The following is a 17,488-nucleotide window of genomic DNA, read 5'->3' on the forward strand; positions in this document are numbered from 1 at the left end:
GACTGACAGCCAACACATTGCAAACCTCTTAAACAATTACTTTTCCTCGGTGTTTAATACTAACAGTCTTCCTCTCGCTACCACCAACACCAGTACTATTGTAAATCTCGAGCATTCATTGCCTAATTTTGAAATAACAACCGATGAAGTCCTTAAAGCTCTCCATTCACTTAAAACAAATAAAAGTCCGGACCTGACAAAGTATATCCAACTCTGCTGAAAGAAACAAAGAGCGAAATACTCTCCTCCCTCACAACCGTATTCAATATGTCCTTGCGACAAGGCATCGTCCCTTCAGATTGGAAAAAGGCTAACGTGACACCGATTTTCAAGAAAGGAGACATAAAAGTACCAGGTAATTACAGGCCCATTAGTCTAACTTCGGTTGTAGGTAAGCTTCTTGAGGGCATAATTAGAGACAAAATTGTGAATTACCTTGAAAGCCACTCATTGATTGGGGACTCACAACATGGCTTCCGAAACAAAAGATCCTGCCTATCAAACCTATTAACCTTTTATAACGACCTCTTCACTGTTTATGACGTAACCAAATCACTGGACGTAGTCTATCTTGATTTCCAGAAAGCGTTTGATAAAGTCCCGCATCATAAATTACTTTACAAATTAAAGCAAATAGGTATTGACGGTCAAGTAAACCAATGGATCGCGAATTGGTTGAGCAACAGACAACAAAGAGTAGTGATTGACGGATTTAACTCAGAGTGGGCGCCTGTCACTAGTGGCGTCCCTCAGGGCTCGGTCCTGGCCCAGTGCTCTTCATTATTTACATCAACGACGTGGATGTTGGACTCAATAACCGCATTAGTAAATTTGCAGACGACACAAAGATTGGCAACTCGGTTCTCACTGACGAAGACAGGCAAAGCCTCCAAGAGGATTTGCACAAAATTTCAGCTTGGTCGGATAGATGGAGATGCCCTTTAACGTAGACAAGTGCCAGGTTCTTCAAGTTGGAACGAGGAATAAGAAGTTCGAATATGAAATGCGCGGCGTTAAACTCAAAAGCGTTCAATGCGTTAAAGACTTGGGGGTCAAAATCGCGTCAAACCTCAAATTCTCACAGCAATGCATCGATGCAGCAAATAAAGCGAACAGAATGATGGGCTTCATTAAAAGAAACTTTGTATTCAAGAATAAAGATGTAATACTCGCTCTACAACAGTTTAGTCAGACCCCACTTGGAATATGCGGTACAGTTTTGGTCTCCCCACCATGCAAAGGATATTGCTAAATTAGAAGGTGTTCAGCGTCGGGCAACGAAAATGATCCCTTCCTTGCGCAACAAATCCTACGAAGAAAGGCTTTCTACCCTTAACATGTTCTCTCTGAGAAACGTCGCCTCGAGGAAAACTGATCGAATGTTTTAAAATACTTAATGGTTTCACGAATGTAGACAGATCAACATTGTTTATGATCGATGACACTTTGCGCACGAGGAACAATGGCGTAAAACTCAGATGTAGACAAGTAAATTCAGACTGCACCAAATTTTCTTCACCAACGTTGTAGTGCGAGAATGGAATAAGCTTCCACCATCAGTGGTCCAGTGTAACACGATTGACTCCTTCAAAAATAAGCTCGACCGTCACTTCCTTCAACTTAATATCAACTAGAGTAGAAATGCAACGTTTTGGAGTCTTCTGATTAATGTAAAATCACTTAGGTTTAAGGACAGACCACCAAGTCTGGACCATGGGGTCTGTGGTCTGATTTTCTATGTAAATCTATGTAAATCTCTCTCTCATCATTAGTGTCCATGCATATCTTTATTTATTCCCTATATTTTCTTTTCTTTACCTTATATTTAACTTTCCATCACATATACTAAGTTGCTATTACTCTCATATACTATACATAACAAAGCCACGTACATACACAGTCACCTCAAATAGAAAGAAGGAGCAGAAGAAGAAGGGGAAGTAGAAGGAGAAGGACGTCGATACATTTTTAACGCGTCTCCCCTTGAAAGTTGTTTAGCATAGCGGAGTGCCGTGTCAGAGAGGGCGCTTAAGGGGGTTGTTTTGGACGCCGTGAAATAGCTTGGCGTGCTGCTTGACACCTCGAGCCAGCAAACTCATCCATCACAGGCCTTGCTTCAGATATTCACTTTGATGCCTGGCCGGTCAGTGAAAAGCAAAGCACATTTACATAGATTTACATAGACTTACATAGAGATTCAGGCCGCACAGACCTTATAGCCCAGACTAGGTGGTCCGTCCTTAAACCAAAGTGAAATCATATTAAGTTTAATGCCACCAAAACTTTGCTTTTCGACTTTAGTGAATATCAGGGTGAAGGAGGTGGCGAGAGATAGATAGATAGATAGATAGAGAGAGAGAGAGAGAGAGAGAGAGAGAGAGAGAGAGAGAGAGAGAGAGAGAGAGAGAGAGAGAGAAGAACGAAAGAAAGAAAGAAAGAAAGAAAGAAAGAAAGAAAGAAAGAAAGAAAGAAAGAGAAAGAAAAAGAGAGAACGTAGAAAGGAAGATAAGGGAAAAGAGGAATTAAAGGGAATGGGAATGAATTATGTGGATTTGAGAGAGAGAGAGAGAGAGAGAGAGAGAGAGAGAGAGAGAGAGAGAGAGAGAGAGAGAGAGAGAGAGAGAGAGAGAGAGAGAGAGAGAGAGAGAGAGAGAGAGAGAGAGAAACAAAACAGAAAGAAACAGAAAGAGAGAGAAAAGATAAAAAAATATTCGTAGCATCCTTTGAATTGTGTTTGCCTTGGAATCAACTGAAGACGACTCCCTCATAAGTTGACGAAGTGACATCCAATCCTCCTGACAGTCAGAAACTCGAGATCTAAACCTTCAAACACTCTTATAACACTACCGAAACCATTATAACTTACTTCCAGCATCTTAAATCGCTTCCAATCACCTCAGTTCCAGTTATAAGGGTTCTAATGCCTTCCAACTCTCTTATTACTCTCCCAATCCTCTTTCAACGCTACTTTATTCTCTTATACAGCATTCAAACCTACAAACACTCTTATAACACTACTGAAACCATTATAACTTACTTCCAGCATCTTAAATCGCTTACAATCACCAAGCCTTCCAACTCTTATTACTCTCCCAATCCTCTTTCAACGCTACTAATTCTCTTATACAGCATTCAAACCTACAAACACTCTTATAACACTACTGAAACCATTATAACTTACTTCCAGCATCTTAAATCGCTTTCAATCACCTAAGCCTTCCAACTCTCTTATTACTCTCCCAATCCTCTTTCAACGCTACTAATTCTCTTATACAGCATTCAAACCTACAAACACTCTTATAACACTACTGAAACCATTATAACTTACTTCCAGCATCTTAAATCGCTTTCAATCACCTCAGTTTCAGTTATAAGGGTTCTAATGCCTTCCAACTCTCTTATTACTCTCCCAATCCTCTTTCAACGGTACTAATTCTCTTATACAGCATTCAAACCTACAAACACTCTTATAACACTACTGAAATCATTATAACTTACTTCCAGCATCTTAAATCGCTTCCAATCACCTCAATTCCAGTTATAAGGGTTCTAATGCCTTTCAACCCTCTTTATACACTCTCAATCCTCTTATACAGCATTCAGTATCATTCCAACCCAAATATGGAGGCTTATGAACGCTTTCCAATATTCCAGAGACCAAACTTCAGTAAGCAAGACACACACTCACTTGAGACCTATAATTTAGCACATAAGGGATCTCTTTAATGAAAAAAAGCTTTAGTATATAGTACCGAACTACCAATAAGGTTTTTTTTATATAGATGTTCGCGTGTACCACCACCACCACCACCATCACCACCATCACCACCATCACCACCACCACCACTACCTCCACCACCACCACCACCACCACCACCACTATCACCAAGTCCAAATATAGTTTCTCTTCGATCTGTCTCTCTATATTTCTATCTATCTATCTATCTATCTATCTGTTTCTCTGTATATGTACCTTTCTATCTATTGCGTGTGTGTGTGTGTGTGTGTGTGTGTGTGTGTGTGTGTGTGTGTGTGTGTCCATTCGTGTCGCTAAACACACTCTCAATCCCTTTTCTTGCACGATTCGATTCCTTATTTATGCAGCGAAGGGGAGGAGGAAGAGGAGGAGGAGGAGGAGGAAGAGGAGGAGGAGGAGGAGTGAACTAAAGTATTCTCTCGTTTTCCTTGGATTTTACTCAAACCCTTCCCTTCTATTCCTTATCATCTACCCTTCTCTCCCTTCCGCCTTCTCCTCCTCTTTCCTTCCCTTCATTCCCTTCTTCTGTTCCTCTTTTCCTCTCTTAATTTTAACGTTCGGCCTGTGGCACCGGTAGGCTGGTGGGGGCTGGTGGTCGGCCCTGGCCCGGTATGGCGCAGACAAGTGTTTCTTTTATAATGACGCCATCTTGCTGGCTCATGCTGCGCCCCGGAGCTCATATTTGATTATCTTTTAGAGAGAATCTGTAGTCCGGGTTGATAAATGGTCATCAGGACAGCATGTGGGTAGCCTTAGGCCTCGGCGGTGACCGAACACTGTCAGTTTGTAGCAGCGGGCGGGACTCGAACCTGGGTCCTCCAGGCCGCCGCACCCGCACACTGACCACTCAGCCACCGCCTCCCTTCTCCCTCCATTTGCCTTCCATTCCTTTGTCTCAGTAAGACGCAACTTTGCTTGTAAAAAATAATGTTTTCGGGTAACGCATTGATAGTACATTCTGTCTATTTATCTGTCCATCTATCTATCTATGTATCTTCCTATCTGTGTAGTCCTTTCTCTTACCTTGTTTCTCTCAGTAGCAGCGCTTGGACGAGGCTGAAAATGGCCCTTCCTTACACAAAACATAAAGGTAGTAATAATAAAACACGTGTTGGTTGGGGGTAATCATTTTTTTTTTCTTCTCTTGTTTTACTCGACAGGTTCACGAGGACTTGGCTCTGTTTGTTTACACTGGGCCCCTGAAGGAGGATACTTATGCACTTTGGCGCCCCTGAAGAAGGATAATCAACACATTTGGGACCCCTGAAGAAGGATAATTAACACATCGGGCGCCCCTGAAGAAGCATAATTAACACTTTTGGGCCCCTGAAGAAGCTTAACTTGTGATGCCCCTCGAAGGCTTGCATCACTAATGGCCCCTGAGGAAGCTTAATGACCCGAGGCCCCTGAGTGAGGATAGCATAATAATAGGGCCCTTGAAGGAGGATAATAACACGGGGCCCCAGACTGAGGATAATGACCTAAACGCGGCCCCTGAAGAGGCATAAGAAAGGTATGTCTTTAAAATTTATGAGGTGTTGACGTGTGTGTGTGTGTGTGTGTGTGTGTGTGTGTGTGTGTGTACGTAGACAGAAATAGATAAAAGTCTCGTGTAGGTATTTAAGGAAACCCGTGTGTGTGTGTGTGTGTGTGTGTGTGTGTGTGTGTGTGTGTGTGTGTGTGTCCCGTGTGAAGCTGCCTCGTAAGGGCTGTGGTGTGGTGGGAGGGGTAGGGGGGAAGGAGGGAGGGAGGGAGGGAGGGAGGGAGAGGTGGAGGAGGAGGAGGAGGAGGAGGAAGAGGAGGAGGAGGAGGGAAGAGGTAGCAAAAGGGAAAAGGGAGGAAGAAGAGGAGGAGGAGAGAAGGAAAAGAAGATAAGAAATAAAAGAGAAGAAAGATTTATAGAGAGGAAGGGAAGAGGAGGAGGAAGAGGAGGAGGAGGAGGAGGAGGAGGAAGAAGAGGAGAAGGAAGGAAAGGATATGTATGGCAAGTGGAGGAGAGAGAAGGGGAGGTTGGAGGGAAGGGAGGGACGGGGAGGGGAGGAGAGAATGGAGGAGTGGAGGGATGGAGGGAAGTCAAAATGGAGGTATGGAGGTACGGAGAGACGGAGAAGACTTGACCTCGCTGGAGAGAAGAGGAAAGGCGTCCAAACCTAAGTCTGAGAGAGAGAGAGAGAGAGAGAGAGAGAGAGAGAGAGAGAGAGAGAGAGAGAGAGAGAGAGAGAGAGAGAATGCATTAGTATCATATGTCATAAGCACTTAACATTTCCTATTTTTTTTATTTCATTATTTTCATTATTATTATTTGTTTTATTAGTAGAACCGTCCGCTAATACAAACACACACACACGCACGCACACACACACACACACACACTCTCTCTCTCTCTCTCTCTCTCTCTCTCTCTCTCCCTCTCCTCACCTGGGCCGTCTCCCCCTCCAGGTCACTCTTGCCCGTGAGCAGCTGGATGACCGCCGCGGTGTCGACGAAGCCCCGGTCGTCCACCATGAACTGGTCAAAGGCATCGTCGGCCTCCTGCGCGGAATACTTCTCGCCCCAAGTCATGAGCGCGTGGCGGAACCTGCATGGGGAAAGAGGAGAAAGAGAGGATTAGTTGAGAAGGAAAAGGGAGAGGAAAGATGATGCTGTTTATTGACTTGAGGGGAAGGAAGGGAAGAGGAAAGAGGATGTTAGTTAGAAGAGGAGAAAAGGGAGGAGAGAAAAGGAGGAAAGATGAGAGAAAAAGATAAAGGCGATTCTGATCTGAGCGGAGGAAAGAAAAGAGACGAGTGTTTTGTTAGTGAGAAGAGGAGAGAGAGAGGGTGTTAGGTGAGGAGGAAAGGGGAGAAACGGAGAGAAAAAGAGGATAATGTTAGTTAGGGGAGAGAAAAAGGGAGGGAGAGAGGAAGGGAATGTTATAAGAAGCCTGAGCGATTGGTAGGGGAGAGAAAAATAGGATAATGTTAGTTAGGGGAGAGAAAAAGGGAGGGAGAGAGGAAGGGGATGTTATAAGAAGCCTGAGCGATTGGTAGGGGAGAGAAAAATAGGATTGTGTTACCGGAAAAGGAGGGAAGGGAGAGGAAAAGGCTCGCTTACATGTCGCCGTCGATCCAGCCGTCCTCGCTAAAGGCGTTGAAGGCGGCAGCAACCACGTGGTCCTCGTCCGACGTGCCGCTGTTGTGCTCGGCGAACATCTGCAGCAGCATGGTGAAGTTGATGGGCCCCGGAGCCTCGTGAAGCATCTCGTCCAGGTCGCGGTCCGTCGCAATCCGCCCCACCTGGTCGAACACCTGGTGGGATGGAGATGGAGGGGCTTTTAGAGGGGGACTGAGTGGGTTTAAGAAGGCTCATCGCAGCGGCTCAAGGGATAATGGATTCTACTCCGATGAGATTTGAACAGAACGACGCTGAAAAAAATATTAAGCCATGAAAAAGGAACTGGAAATAAAGGACGTGGAATTAGCGGAGGACGTCGGAGGTGGAAAAAAAATTACCGATGTAGAAATAAAAAGAGGAGAGTAAAAATTTGATTCATTGTTCGAGGAAGGAAAGAAAGAAGGAAGGAATTATTTGAGGGAATTAGAAGAGGTAGGAAAAAAATGAAGAAAGGATGGAAGGAAGGAAGGAAGGAATTTGTGAACGGAGGAGGAGTTGAGGAGGGAAAAAAAGGATGATAGGCGTAAAAAAAAAAGTGCAGTAGAAGGGAAAGAGGAAAGGGGATAAGGAAAAAGAGGAAGAAGGAAGGAAATGAGGAAAAAGAGAAAGAAGAAAGAAAGGAAAGGAAAAGAGGAAATAAAAAGAAAGGAGTGTTGTTTTGAGTTTGAGACAAGAAGTATTTAAAGACGTAGAAGAAATAAGAGAAGCGGAGAAGGAAAAAGGAGGAGGAAGGAAGGAAAAGAGGAAAAAAAGAAAAAGGAAAGAAAAAGAGAAAGAAAGGAGTGTTGCTTTGAGTTTGAGACAGGAAATACTTAGAATCGATGACGCGGTGTCCTTAACTTACGAATTCTAACAGACATATTTTAGCTTGAAAAGGAAAACGGAGGGAAAGAAAGAGTTTGATATGGGAGACTTTAATATTTTAGTGTAAGAGAGAACACAGGCTTTATAAACGAGAGAGAGAGAGAGAGAGAGAGAGAGAGAGAGAGAGAGAGAGAGAGAGAGAGAGAGAGAGAGAGAGAGAGAGAGAGAGAGAGAGAGAGAGAGAGAGAGAGAGAGAGAGAGAGATCCAGCTATATATATAAACGTAGGAAATATGTGTTTTGACGCGAAAAATCAGATGAATCATAAACGCCCTGACGCAGAAGGGAGACGAGTAATGACTGTATAAATAGAGAGAGAGAGAGAGAGAGAGAGAGAGAGAGAGAGAGAGAGAGAGAGAGAGAGAGAGAGAGAGAGAGAGAGAGAGAGAGAGAGAGAGAGAGAGAGAGAGAGAGAGAGAGAGAGAGAGAGAGAGAGAGAGAGAGAGAGAATAAAGACAACTAAAGCCTGCTAATTTAAGGAAAGAAAATGTCACGTTAACCGAAAAAAAATTGTAAAAGAAAAACCGAAAAAAATTATTTAAAAAGTCAAATATCCAAAAAAATCAATAAAAACCAAATCAACATAAAAATAATCATAAAAAATATCAATAAAACACACACACACACACACACACACACACACACACACACACACAACCCACCCCACCCCCCCATTCACCCCACCCCCACACACACACATACTTACCCCCCACCCACCCACCCACCCACACACACACACACACACACACACCAACCCACACACACACACACACACACACACACACACACACACACACACACACACACACACACACACACACCCACCCCCCCACCCACACACACCCACACACACACACACACACACACACACACACACACACACACACACACACACACACACACACACACACACACACACACACATAAACCAAACAGCCCAGGCCCCAGCACACTAACCTGGCGCAGATCACCCCTTCCCAGCACCCCATCCTTGTCCTTGTCCATCATCTGAAAGCCTTCCTTGAACTCGGCCACCTGGAACTGCGTGAACATATCGAACACATTGGACCCGGTCTTCTTGGCGCGGCGGGAGGACGTCTTGCGCGAGGAGGGCTTGGAGGACACGGGGGTCGAGGCCGGGGCAGGGGGCGAGGGGTCGGGCTGGGGCGGGGCGGCCTTGGGTTCCGGGGCAGCTGCTGGGGCGGCTGGTTCCTCCTCCTTCTTCTTCTTCTTCTTGACCTTCTTCTCGTCCGTCTGGGAGGAAGAGAGAGAGAGGGGTTGGTGAGGAGGAGGAGGAGGAGGAGGAAGAGGAGGAGTAGTGCTAGTAGTAGTAGTAGTAGTAGTAGTAGTAGTAGTAGTAGTAGTAGTAGTAGTTCTAGTAGTTGTAGTAGTAGTAATAGTAGTAGTTGTAGCAGTAGTAGTAGTAGTAGTAGCAATAGTAATAACAGTAGTAGTAGTAGTAGTAGTAGTAGTAGTAGTAGTGGTTTTGTGTGTGTGTGTGTGTGTGTGTGTGTGTGTGTGTGTGTGTGTGTGTGTGTATGTTTGTGCAAGTCAGTGCATGTATGTTCGTATATTTGTAAGCCGTTCACTCTATTTACCTTCAACTTTTTTCCCCCTTCTCTCCCTCCTCGTCACATTCCTGTCTTCACCTGCCTGCTAATTTTAACCTTACCTCAGAGCTAAGAGACACCGGCAGGAGTTTCCTCTCTAACCGAGTCATCCGCCACTGGAACAAGCTCCCCTCAGAAGTAGCAAATGCGAATACCATCAAATCCTTTAAAAATCGAATCGAGCGTCATTTCGTTGCGTCAGGAGTGAACTGAATACCCAAGAGTAAATCACTACAGCGGGCAACCTCGCAATGGGCCAGTATGCTTTCTGTTGCCTGTATTTCCATGTTTCTATGTTGCCATGCTTCTCCTCCTTCCCTCTTTCTCTATATCCCTTTCCCTCTCTTTCTCTCTTCCCCTCCGTCAATCCTCCTCTCTCTCCCTTCCTTAACCTTCCACCTCTTCATACTTCTCTCCGTTTCCTCCTCTTCCCTCCTGTCTTCACCCTCGCTTTTTTCCTCTCCTCCACCTCATTACCAGCTTCTACCTTTCCTCCAAACATTCCTCCAATCTTTCTCCCTCACTCCCTCCACCCCCTCCCCCCACCCACCCACCCACCCACACCCACACACACACACACACACACACACACACACACACACACACACACACACACACACACACACACACACACACACACACACACACACACACACACACACCTGTCAATATTCTTTTCAGGTAAAGGTAGGAAGAGAGAGAGAGAGAGAGAGAGAGAGAGAGAGAGAGAGAGAGAGAGAGAGAGAGAGAGAGAGAGAAGAGAGAAGAGAGAAGAGAGGAGGAGGAGGAATATGGAGGAGAAATTGGCCTAAGAATATCATTTAGAAAAGACGTGAGAGAGATGAGTTATGGAGTGCATGGAAGAGGAAGAGGAGGAGGAGGAGGAGGAGGAGGAGGAGGAGGAGGAGGAGGAGTGAGATGATGTAGAGGAGGAAAAAAGAGTACCAGAATATTATTGAGAGAGAGAGAGAGAGAGAGAGAGAGAGAGAGAGAGAGAGAGAGAGAGAGAGAGAGAGAGAGAGAGAGAGAGAGAGAGAGAGAGAGAGAGAGAGAGAGAAGGTAGAGGAAGGAGAGAGGAAGAGAGGAGGGAGGAGAGGTGGAGGAAAGATTGGAGGGAAGGTGTCTCCAGGTTACCTCCAAGTCTGCCGGAAATGGTTTTAATATACGGGCTGAGGAAGGGAGTTTAGTTGCTTGTGATTCCTCCCTTATCTTCATTTATCTTCCTTCCTCCCTTTCCTCCCTTCATTTCTCTCTCTTCCTCCTTTCCTCCCTCCTTCTTCCTCTCTCTCTCTTATTTATCTCCTTTATTACCTTCCTTACCTCCCTTTCTCTCCCTTCCTCCTTTTCCTACTTTCCTATTTCTCCCTTCCTTTCTTTATCTCTCTATCTTTTTCTCCTCCTCTTTCTCTCCCTTCGTCCCTTTCCTCTCTTCTTCATATCTCCTTCTCCTTCCTTTCTTTATCTTCCTATTTTTCCCTTCCTCCCTTCCTTTCTTTCCTTCCGTTTCTCTCCCTTCCTCCCTTCCCTACCTTTCATCTCTCCCTCTCTCCTTTCCTCCTATTCCTCTTTTTTTCCTAATATATCTCTCTTTCTCTCTCCTTCTCTCCTTTCTTTCCCTTCCAATCTCTCCTTCTCTCTCTTTTTACCTTCAAGTCCCTCCCTTCCTTCATTTCTTATCTTCCTATCTCTCCCTCCTTCCTCCAGTCACCCATTTTCTTATCTCCCTCTGCTCCTCCTCTTCCTCCTACTATTTCTCCCTCTTTTTCTCTCCCCCAGTCCATCTTTTCATCTCCGTCTCCTTCTCCTCTTCCTCCTACATCTCATTTTTTTTCTTTTCCCTCCCTTCCCCTTCTATTTATCTCCTTCTCTGTCTCTCAATCATCCTTTTTTCCTTTCTCCCTCTCCTGTATATAGATGAACCAAGAATCTTTTGAGTCTTAACATTTATTTTCTCGTCTTTGGTCTCATAGAAAACATATTGTAAGATTTCTATCACTCTCTATGTAAAAAGGCGAGGTCGTGAGGTAGAGGTGTTGAAGTCTACGGATCCGTCATGTAGAGTTTCATATACCGTAGCTTTGTTTGGTCAATATATATTATTTTAAAGAGAGACTTTTTAAAAACGTAAGGCAGTAATGTATGCGTATTAAAGTCTACGGATCTGTCTTGTAGTGTTTCATATACCATTGCTTTGTTTGGTCGATATCTATTTGTTAGAGAGAGTATTTAAAAACGTAAGGCAGTAATGTATGTGTGTTAAAGTCTACGGATCCGTCTTGTAAGGTTTCACATACCATTCCTTTGTTTGATCTGTACGTTTTGGTATAATTTATGATATTATATTCAATGGCCTGTGTGAGTGTGTCTGTATGTATCACACCCACTATCACCACCACCGTCATCACTAACAGCATCACCACACATTGAACACATACATTACACCATCCAGGAAGACGCAGGTTCGCATCCCGCCCGCCGCGACAAACAAGCTGGCAATTTTTCAGTCACCGCCGACTGGCCTAAGACCACTCCCATACTGCCCTGATGACCGCCTATTAACCCGGACTCAAGATTCTCCCTAAAAGTGGATCAAAGATGAGCTCCGGGGGGCGGCATGAGCAAAGCAAGACCGCGCCTCTATAAACACTTGCCTGCGCTATAACGGATTGGGACCGACCACCAGGACCCACCAGGAAGGCCTACCCCAGCCATAGGAGAAACGCAAAATATAAAAACATGATCAACACCACTTCCAATACAGTATTCTTTCATCACCACAAGCGTTATATTCTATCCCCATCACCACCATCACCACCACCACACAGATATTAAAATTCAGTCATTACTATTAGCCTATCACCTCCACCACCATCAACACCATCACCACATAGGAAGCACACACCACACCGTCACTACCGCTCCCATCATCATCACCACCATCATCACCACCGCTACTACGAATTCACACACACAAAAAAAAAGAGAAATTAGCGATATTTGCAGAAAAAATTGTTCGGTAACTTAATATTCCCATTATTTTTTTTGTTTTTGTTTTTACGTTAATCCTATAGCGTCGGTAGGCTTTCTTGGTGAGGCCTGGTGCTCGGTCCCAGCCGGTTAATGGCGTAGGCAAGTGTTTTATAATGGTGCCATCTTACTTGGCTCATGCTGCCCCCCGGACCACCACTTGACCCTCTTGAGAGAGTTTCGCTAGAGGCCGGGTTGATAGGCGGTTATCAGGGCAGCATGTGGGTAGTCTTAGGCCACTCGGCGGTGATTGAAAATTGTCAGCTTGTAGCGGCGGGCGGGGCTTAAAACACGGGTCCCATGTACACCGTGCCCTCACGCTAACCACTCAGCCACCGCCTCCCCAGTTGATTATCTTTCGTGTGTAATCAAAGTTCACGTATATTTTAGAATTTTGGTTATTCTGCATCGCTTTCGTGGGTAATTTAGTTTATCATAAGCGCTCTAAGTATATGCATGCTCTTACCTGATTGAATTTTAACAGGATTGCGTTAAGATCGTAATATGAATGTGTGTGTATGAGTGGGTGAGTGGGCGGGTGGGTGCGTGTGCTTGCGTGCATGAGTTAAAACTAATGCAATTTACTCTACCTCTCTCATTTACCGTTAGAGGAGGCAGTGCAAGAGTAAAATATATCAAACAAAAGGAAAATCGTATCTGCAGCGCTACCTCGCACAAGCTGCAAGTATAAGTTCATAAGTCTAAAATGATCCAAATGATTAAAGTGATCCAGGGACTTGGAGACTTACCGGACAGAGAAAGACTAGAGAAACTTAACTTACACTCCCTGGAAAGACGTATACTGCGCGAGGATTTATTAGATGTGTTTACATGGATTACGAGGATTAAGAAAGGCGATCTAAATGAAGTGCTTGTATTAAAAACTGATTTGAAAATATGCAGTAACGTCGAAACTTAACTTACACTCCCAGGAAAGACGTACGCGAGGATTTAGTAGATGTGTTTAAATGGATTACGAGGATTAAGAAAGGCGATCTAAATGAAGTGCTTGTATTAAAAACTGATTTGAAAATATGCAGTAACGTTGAAACTTAACTCACGCTCCCAGGAAATACGTTTACTGCGCGAGGATTTACTAGATGTGTTTAAATGGATTACGAGGATTAAGAAAGGCGATCTAAATGAAGTGCTCGTATTAAAAACTGATTTGAAAATATGCAGTAACGTCGAAACTTAACTTACACTCCCTGAAAAGACGTATACTGTGTGAGGATTTATTAGAGGTGTTTACATGGATTACGAGGATTAAGAACGGCAATCTAAATGAAGTGCTCGTATTAAAAACTGATTTGAAAATATGCAGTAACGTAGAAACTTAACTTACGCTCCCAGGAAATACGTTTACTGCGCGAGGATTTACTAGATGTGTTTAAATGGATTACGAGGATTAAGAACGGCGATCTAAATGAAGCGTTTGTATTAAAAACTGATTTGAAAATATGCAGTAACGTAGAAACTTAACTTACACTCCCTGGAAAGACGTATACTGTTTGAGGATTTATTAGAGGTGTTTACATGGATTACGAGGATTAAGAACGGCGATCTAAATGAAGTGCTTGTATTAAAAACTGATTTGAAAATATGCAATAACGTCGAAACTTAACTTACGCTCCCAGGAAATACGTTTACTGCGCGAGGATTTACTAGAGGTTTTTACATGGATTACGAGGATTAAGAACGGCGATCTAAATGAAGCGTTTGTATTAAAAACATACTTGAAAACACGCAGTAACGGGTATAAAGAAAAGAAGAAAGGTAAAGAAAATAAAAAGTCGATGTTATGAGATTTTGAGGAAAAGAAAAAAATATATATAAAATCGATAGTATGAAAATATTTACCTTGGAAAGAAAGAAAGAAAGGAAAAAAGAAAGGCGATCTAAATGAAGTGCTTATATTAAAAACAGACGAACACACGCACTTACGGGTATAAGTTCCATAAATTCAAGTTCGGAAAAGAAGAAGTCAAGAACTGATTCACGAACAGAGTGGTGGATGAGTGGAACAAACTGAGGAGGTGTGGAGTTGGGGTGAACACGACTGAAACCTTTACATAAACGAAGACTAGATGAATGTATGGTCGGCAAGGGACTTAGGCGAATAACTCATCTGCAAGTACTTCGTTGTGTGGACCATATGGCCTCTCGTAGTCTCCTTAAATCCAAGAACCGATTCACGAAGACAGTGGTGGATGAGTGGAACAAACTGAGACTATAGATGAATGTATGGTCGGCAAGGGACTTAGGCGAATAACCTGTCTGCAAGTACTTCGTTGTGTGGACCATATGGCCTCTCGTAGTCTCCTTAAATCCAAGAACTGATTCACGAAGCTTTACATAAACGAAGACTAGATGAATGTATGGTCGGCAAGGGACTTAGGCGAACAACCCATCACCAAGTACTTCGTTGTGTGCACCATATAGCCTCTTGCAGTCTCCTTAAATCCAAGAACTGAGTCACGAAGCTTTACATTAAGGAAGACTATAGATGAATGTATGATCGGCAAGGGACTTAGGCGAATAACCTGTTTCCAAATACTTCCTTTTGCGCACCATATAGCCTCTTGCAGTCTCCTTAAATCCTTACGTATCCTAATATAAGCTGCTAATGGTAAGGAAAACAGAAAATATACTCACCATGTTTCCTTAGTGTGTGTGTTTGTGTGTTTCTTGAGCTAGCCTTTGCACGCACGAGTTAACTCATACAGGCACCCTCTCTCTCACTCTCTCTCTCACTCTCTCTCTCACTCTCTCTAGGGGCAGCGGAGGCGTGGCTCTCTCCATGACCCTCAATATATACCCTCTCTCGCCCCTCCCTCTCTCGCATTTTCCTCCTCCTCCTCTTCCTCCTCCTCTTCCTCCTCCTCCTCCTCCTCCCTCTTCCTCCTCTTCGTTCCTGCCCTGCCCTTACCTTGCCTGACTCTCCCTTCCCTCCTCCTCCTCCTCCTTCCCTACGTTCTCTCTCCCTCCCTCCCTCCTCCTCCTCCTCCTCCTCCTCCTCCTTCTCTAAACATACCGTCTACTCTCCCTCCCTTTTTTCTCTCCCTTCTCTCTCCCTTTTTCCTCTCTGCTTCCTCCACATATCCATGCACGCCTCCTCCTCCTCTTCTTCTTCTTCTTTTTCTTCTTCTTCTTCCTCTTCTTCGTATTGTTGTTGTTGTTACTATTATTATTATTATTATTATTATTATTATTATTATTATTATTATTATTATTATTATTATTATTATTATTATTATTATTATTATTATTATTATTATTATTATCATTCCTCTTCTGTACTCATTCCACGGTTCTCTATCCTCCTCCTCCTCCTCCTCCTCCTCCTCCTCCTCCCCCTTTTTAATCTGTCTCCACCCACCCACCCATCACTCTCTCTCTCTCCCCTGACCCCCCACCACCCCTACTGTGTGTGTGTGTGTGTGTGTGTTCATCTCCCACACACATACACACACATGGGCGCTCATCGTCATCATCAGCCTCCTCCTCCTCCTCCTCCTCCTCCTCCTCCTCTTCCTCCTCCTCCTCCTCGTAGACAATGTATGGTCCGCTATTATTAATTTACTTTTCCCATCAAGATGAAGAAGGAGGAGGAAGAGGAGGAAGAGGAGGAAGAAGAGGAGGAGGAGGAGGAAGAGGAAGAGGAGGGGGAGGAAGGTGATATAAGGTGTGTATAATCTGAGGGTCGCAGAAGAATGATTTATTTAAAGGTTTAAATTCAAAGAAGAAAGTTTCGGAAGATTTGAATTGGAAAAGAAGAAGAAAATGAAGTCGTCGTTTTGAAAATCTGAAGGCAAGGAAAAAAATGTTAAGTTGATGTTTGGAAAATTTGCGGGGAAAAAAAAAGGAAATGGTTAATGTTATGAAAATTTGGGGAAAATATAAAATGAAAAGTCGAGGTTATGAAAATTTAAGGGAAAGAGGAAAAGGTTATTTGATGTTCTGAAAAACTGAAAGAAGAAAGAGCAAAGAAAATAAAGAAAAGAAGAAAAGTTAAGTAAATAAAAACTCGATATTATGAGATTTTGAGGAAAAGAAAAAATATGTATATAAAGTCGATGGTATGAAAATAGTTACCTTGGAAAGAAAGAAAGAAAGAAAGAAAGGAAGAAAGAAAAAAGGAAGAGAGAGAGAGAGAGAGAGAGAGAGAGAGAGAGAGAGAGAGAGAGAGAGAGAGAGAGAGAGAGAGAGAGAGAGAGAGAGAGAGAGAGAGAGAGAGAGAGAGAGAGAGAGAGAGAGAGAGAGAGAGAGAGAGAGAGAGAGAGAGAGAGAGAGAGATGTTCAGGTAATGGTTTTCGTAAATATTTTTTTGGATGCCATTTCGGGAACTGGTTATTTCGACGCCTTGCCTAATCTCTCCTCACTTTCCCTTCCCTCTCCTTCCCTTCCCTCTCCTCTCCTTTCCTCCACTCCCCTTCCCTTCCCTTCTCTCCTCTTCCTCCCTCCTTCCTTCCTTCTCTTCTCTGCCCTCTTCTTCCTTCCCTTTCCTCCTTCCTTCTTTTCTTGCATTCCCTTACATTCCATTCCATTCCCTTCCCTCTCCTTTCCTCCATTCCCCTTCCTTTCCTTTCTCTTCCCATCCCTTCCCTTCCCTTCCCTTCTATTCCCTTCTTCCCTTCTCTTATCTCTTTTCCACCCTCCCACCATTATCATTAGCTCCACCTCCTCCTCCTCCTCCTCCTCCTCCTCCGCCTCCAGTAAATCATTTAGGGTGAGCTAAGTCTGGCCCGGCGAGGTGAGCCAAGGCAATGGTTGTCTTGCTTGATTTCAGAAGAGGAGGAGGAAACATGGAATGACAGGCAACAGAAAGCCTATTGGCTCATTCCAATGGCGTATGACTCGGTTAGAGAAGAAACTCCTACCAATGTCTGTGTTGCATCGCTTCGCTGGAATGGGCAGGCCGTTGTTTCTAGTTCTTGAGCCTGGAGAGGTTGACGTTACTGAAGTTCTTTAGGTACTTGAAGACCTGAATCATATCCCCTCGTAGGCGTCTCTTTTCCAGCGTGAAGAGGTTAAGTCGCCTGAGTCGTTCTTCACACGGCAGGGCTTTCAAGGGTGGA

At 44.0% G+C, this 17,488-nt stretch overlaps 1 protein-coding gene across 1 annotated transcript; it reads right to left on the reverse strand.

Moving 5' to 3' along the window:
- Positions 1 to 4,868: 4,868 nt before the first annotated feature.
- Positions 4,869 to 15,232, reverse strand: LOC127009712 (myosin regulatory light chain 2-like). Its single transcript, XM_050883055.1, has 5 exons — positions 15,066 to 15,232; positions 8,731 to 9,027; positions 6,851 to 7,044; positions 6,176 to 6,335; positions 4,869 to 5,913 (listed from the first exon to the last, which is right to left on the reverse strand). The coding sequence occupies exons 1-5, from the start codon at positions 15,066 to 15,068 to the stop codon at positions 5,908 to 5,910; spliced, it is 660 nt and encodes a 219-aa protein (XP_050739012.1). The 5' UTR covers positions 15,069 to 15,232; the 3' UTR covers positions 4,869 to 5,907.
- Between the last annotated feature and the right edge of the window lie 2,256 nt (positions 15,233 to 17,488).

The sequence above is a fragment of the Eriocheir sinensis genome, chromosome 41 (assembly GCF_024679095.1).
Source record: "Eriocheir sinensis breed Jianghai 21 chromosome 41, ASM2467909v1, whole genome shotgun sequence".
NCBI classification, from domain to species: Eukaryota; Metazoa; Arthropoda; class Malacostraca; order Decapoda; family Varunidae; genus Eriocheir; species Eriocheir sinensis.

What these genes read in the sequence shown, in the direction of transcription:
- LOC127009712 (XM_050883055.1), bottom strand. An exon ending in GAAGGGGTGATCTGCGCCAG is followed by an intron (nt 7,045 to 8,730) that starts GTTAGTGTGCTG and finishes CCATCCCACCAG; the next exon opens with GTGTTCGACCAGGTGGGGCG. An exon ending in GGCTGGATCGACGGCGACAT is followed by an intron (nt 6,336 to 6,850) that starts GTAAGCGAGCCT and finishes TTCCCCATGCAG; the next exon opens with GTTCCGCCACGCGCTCATGA.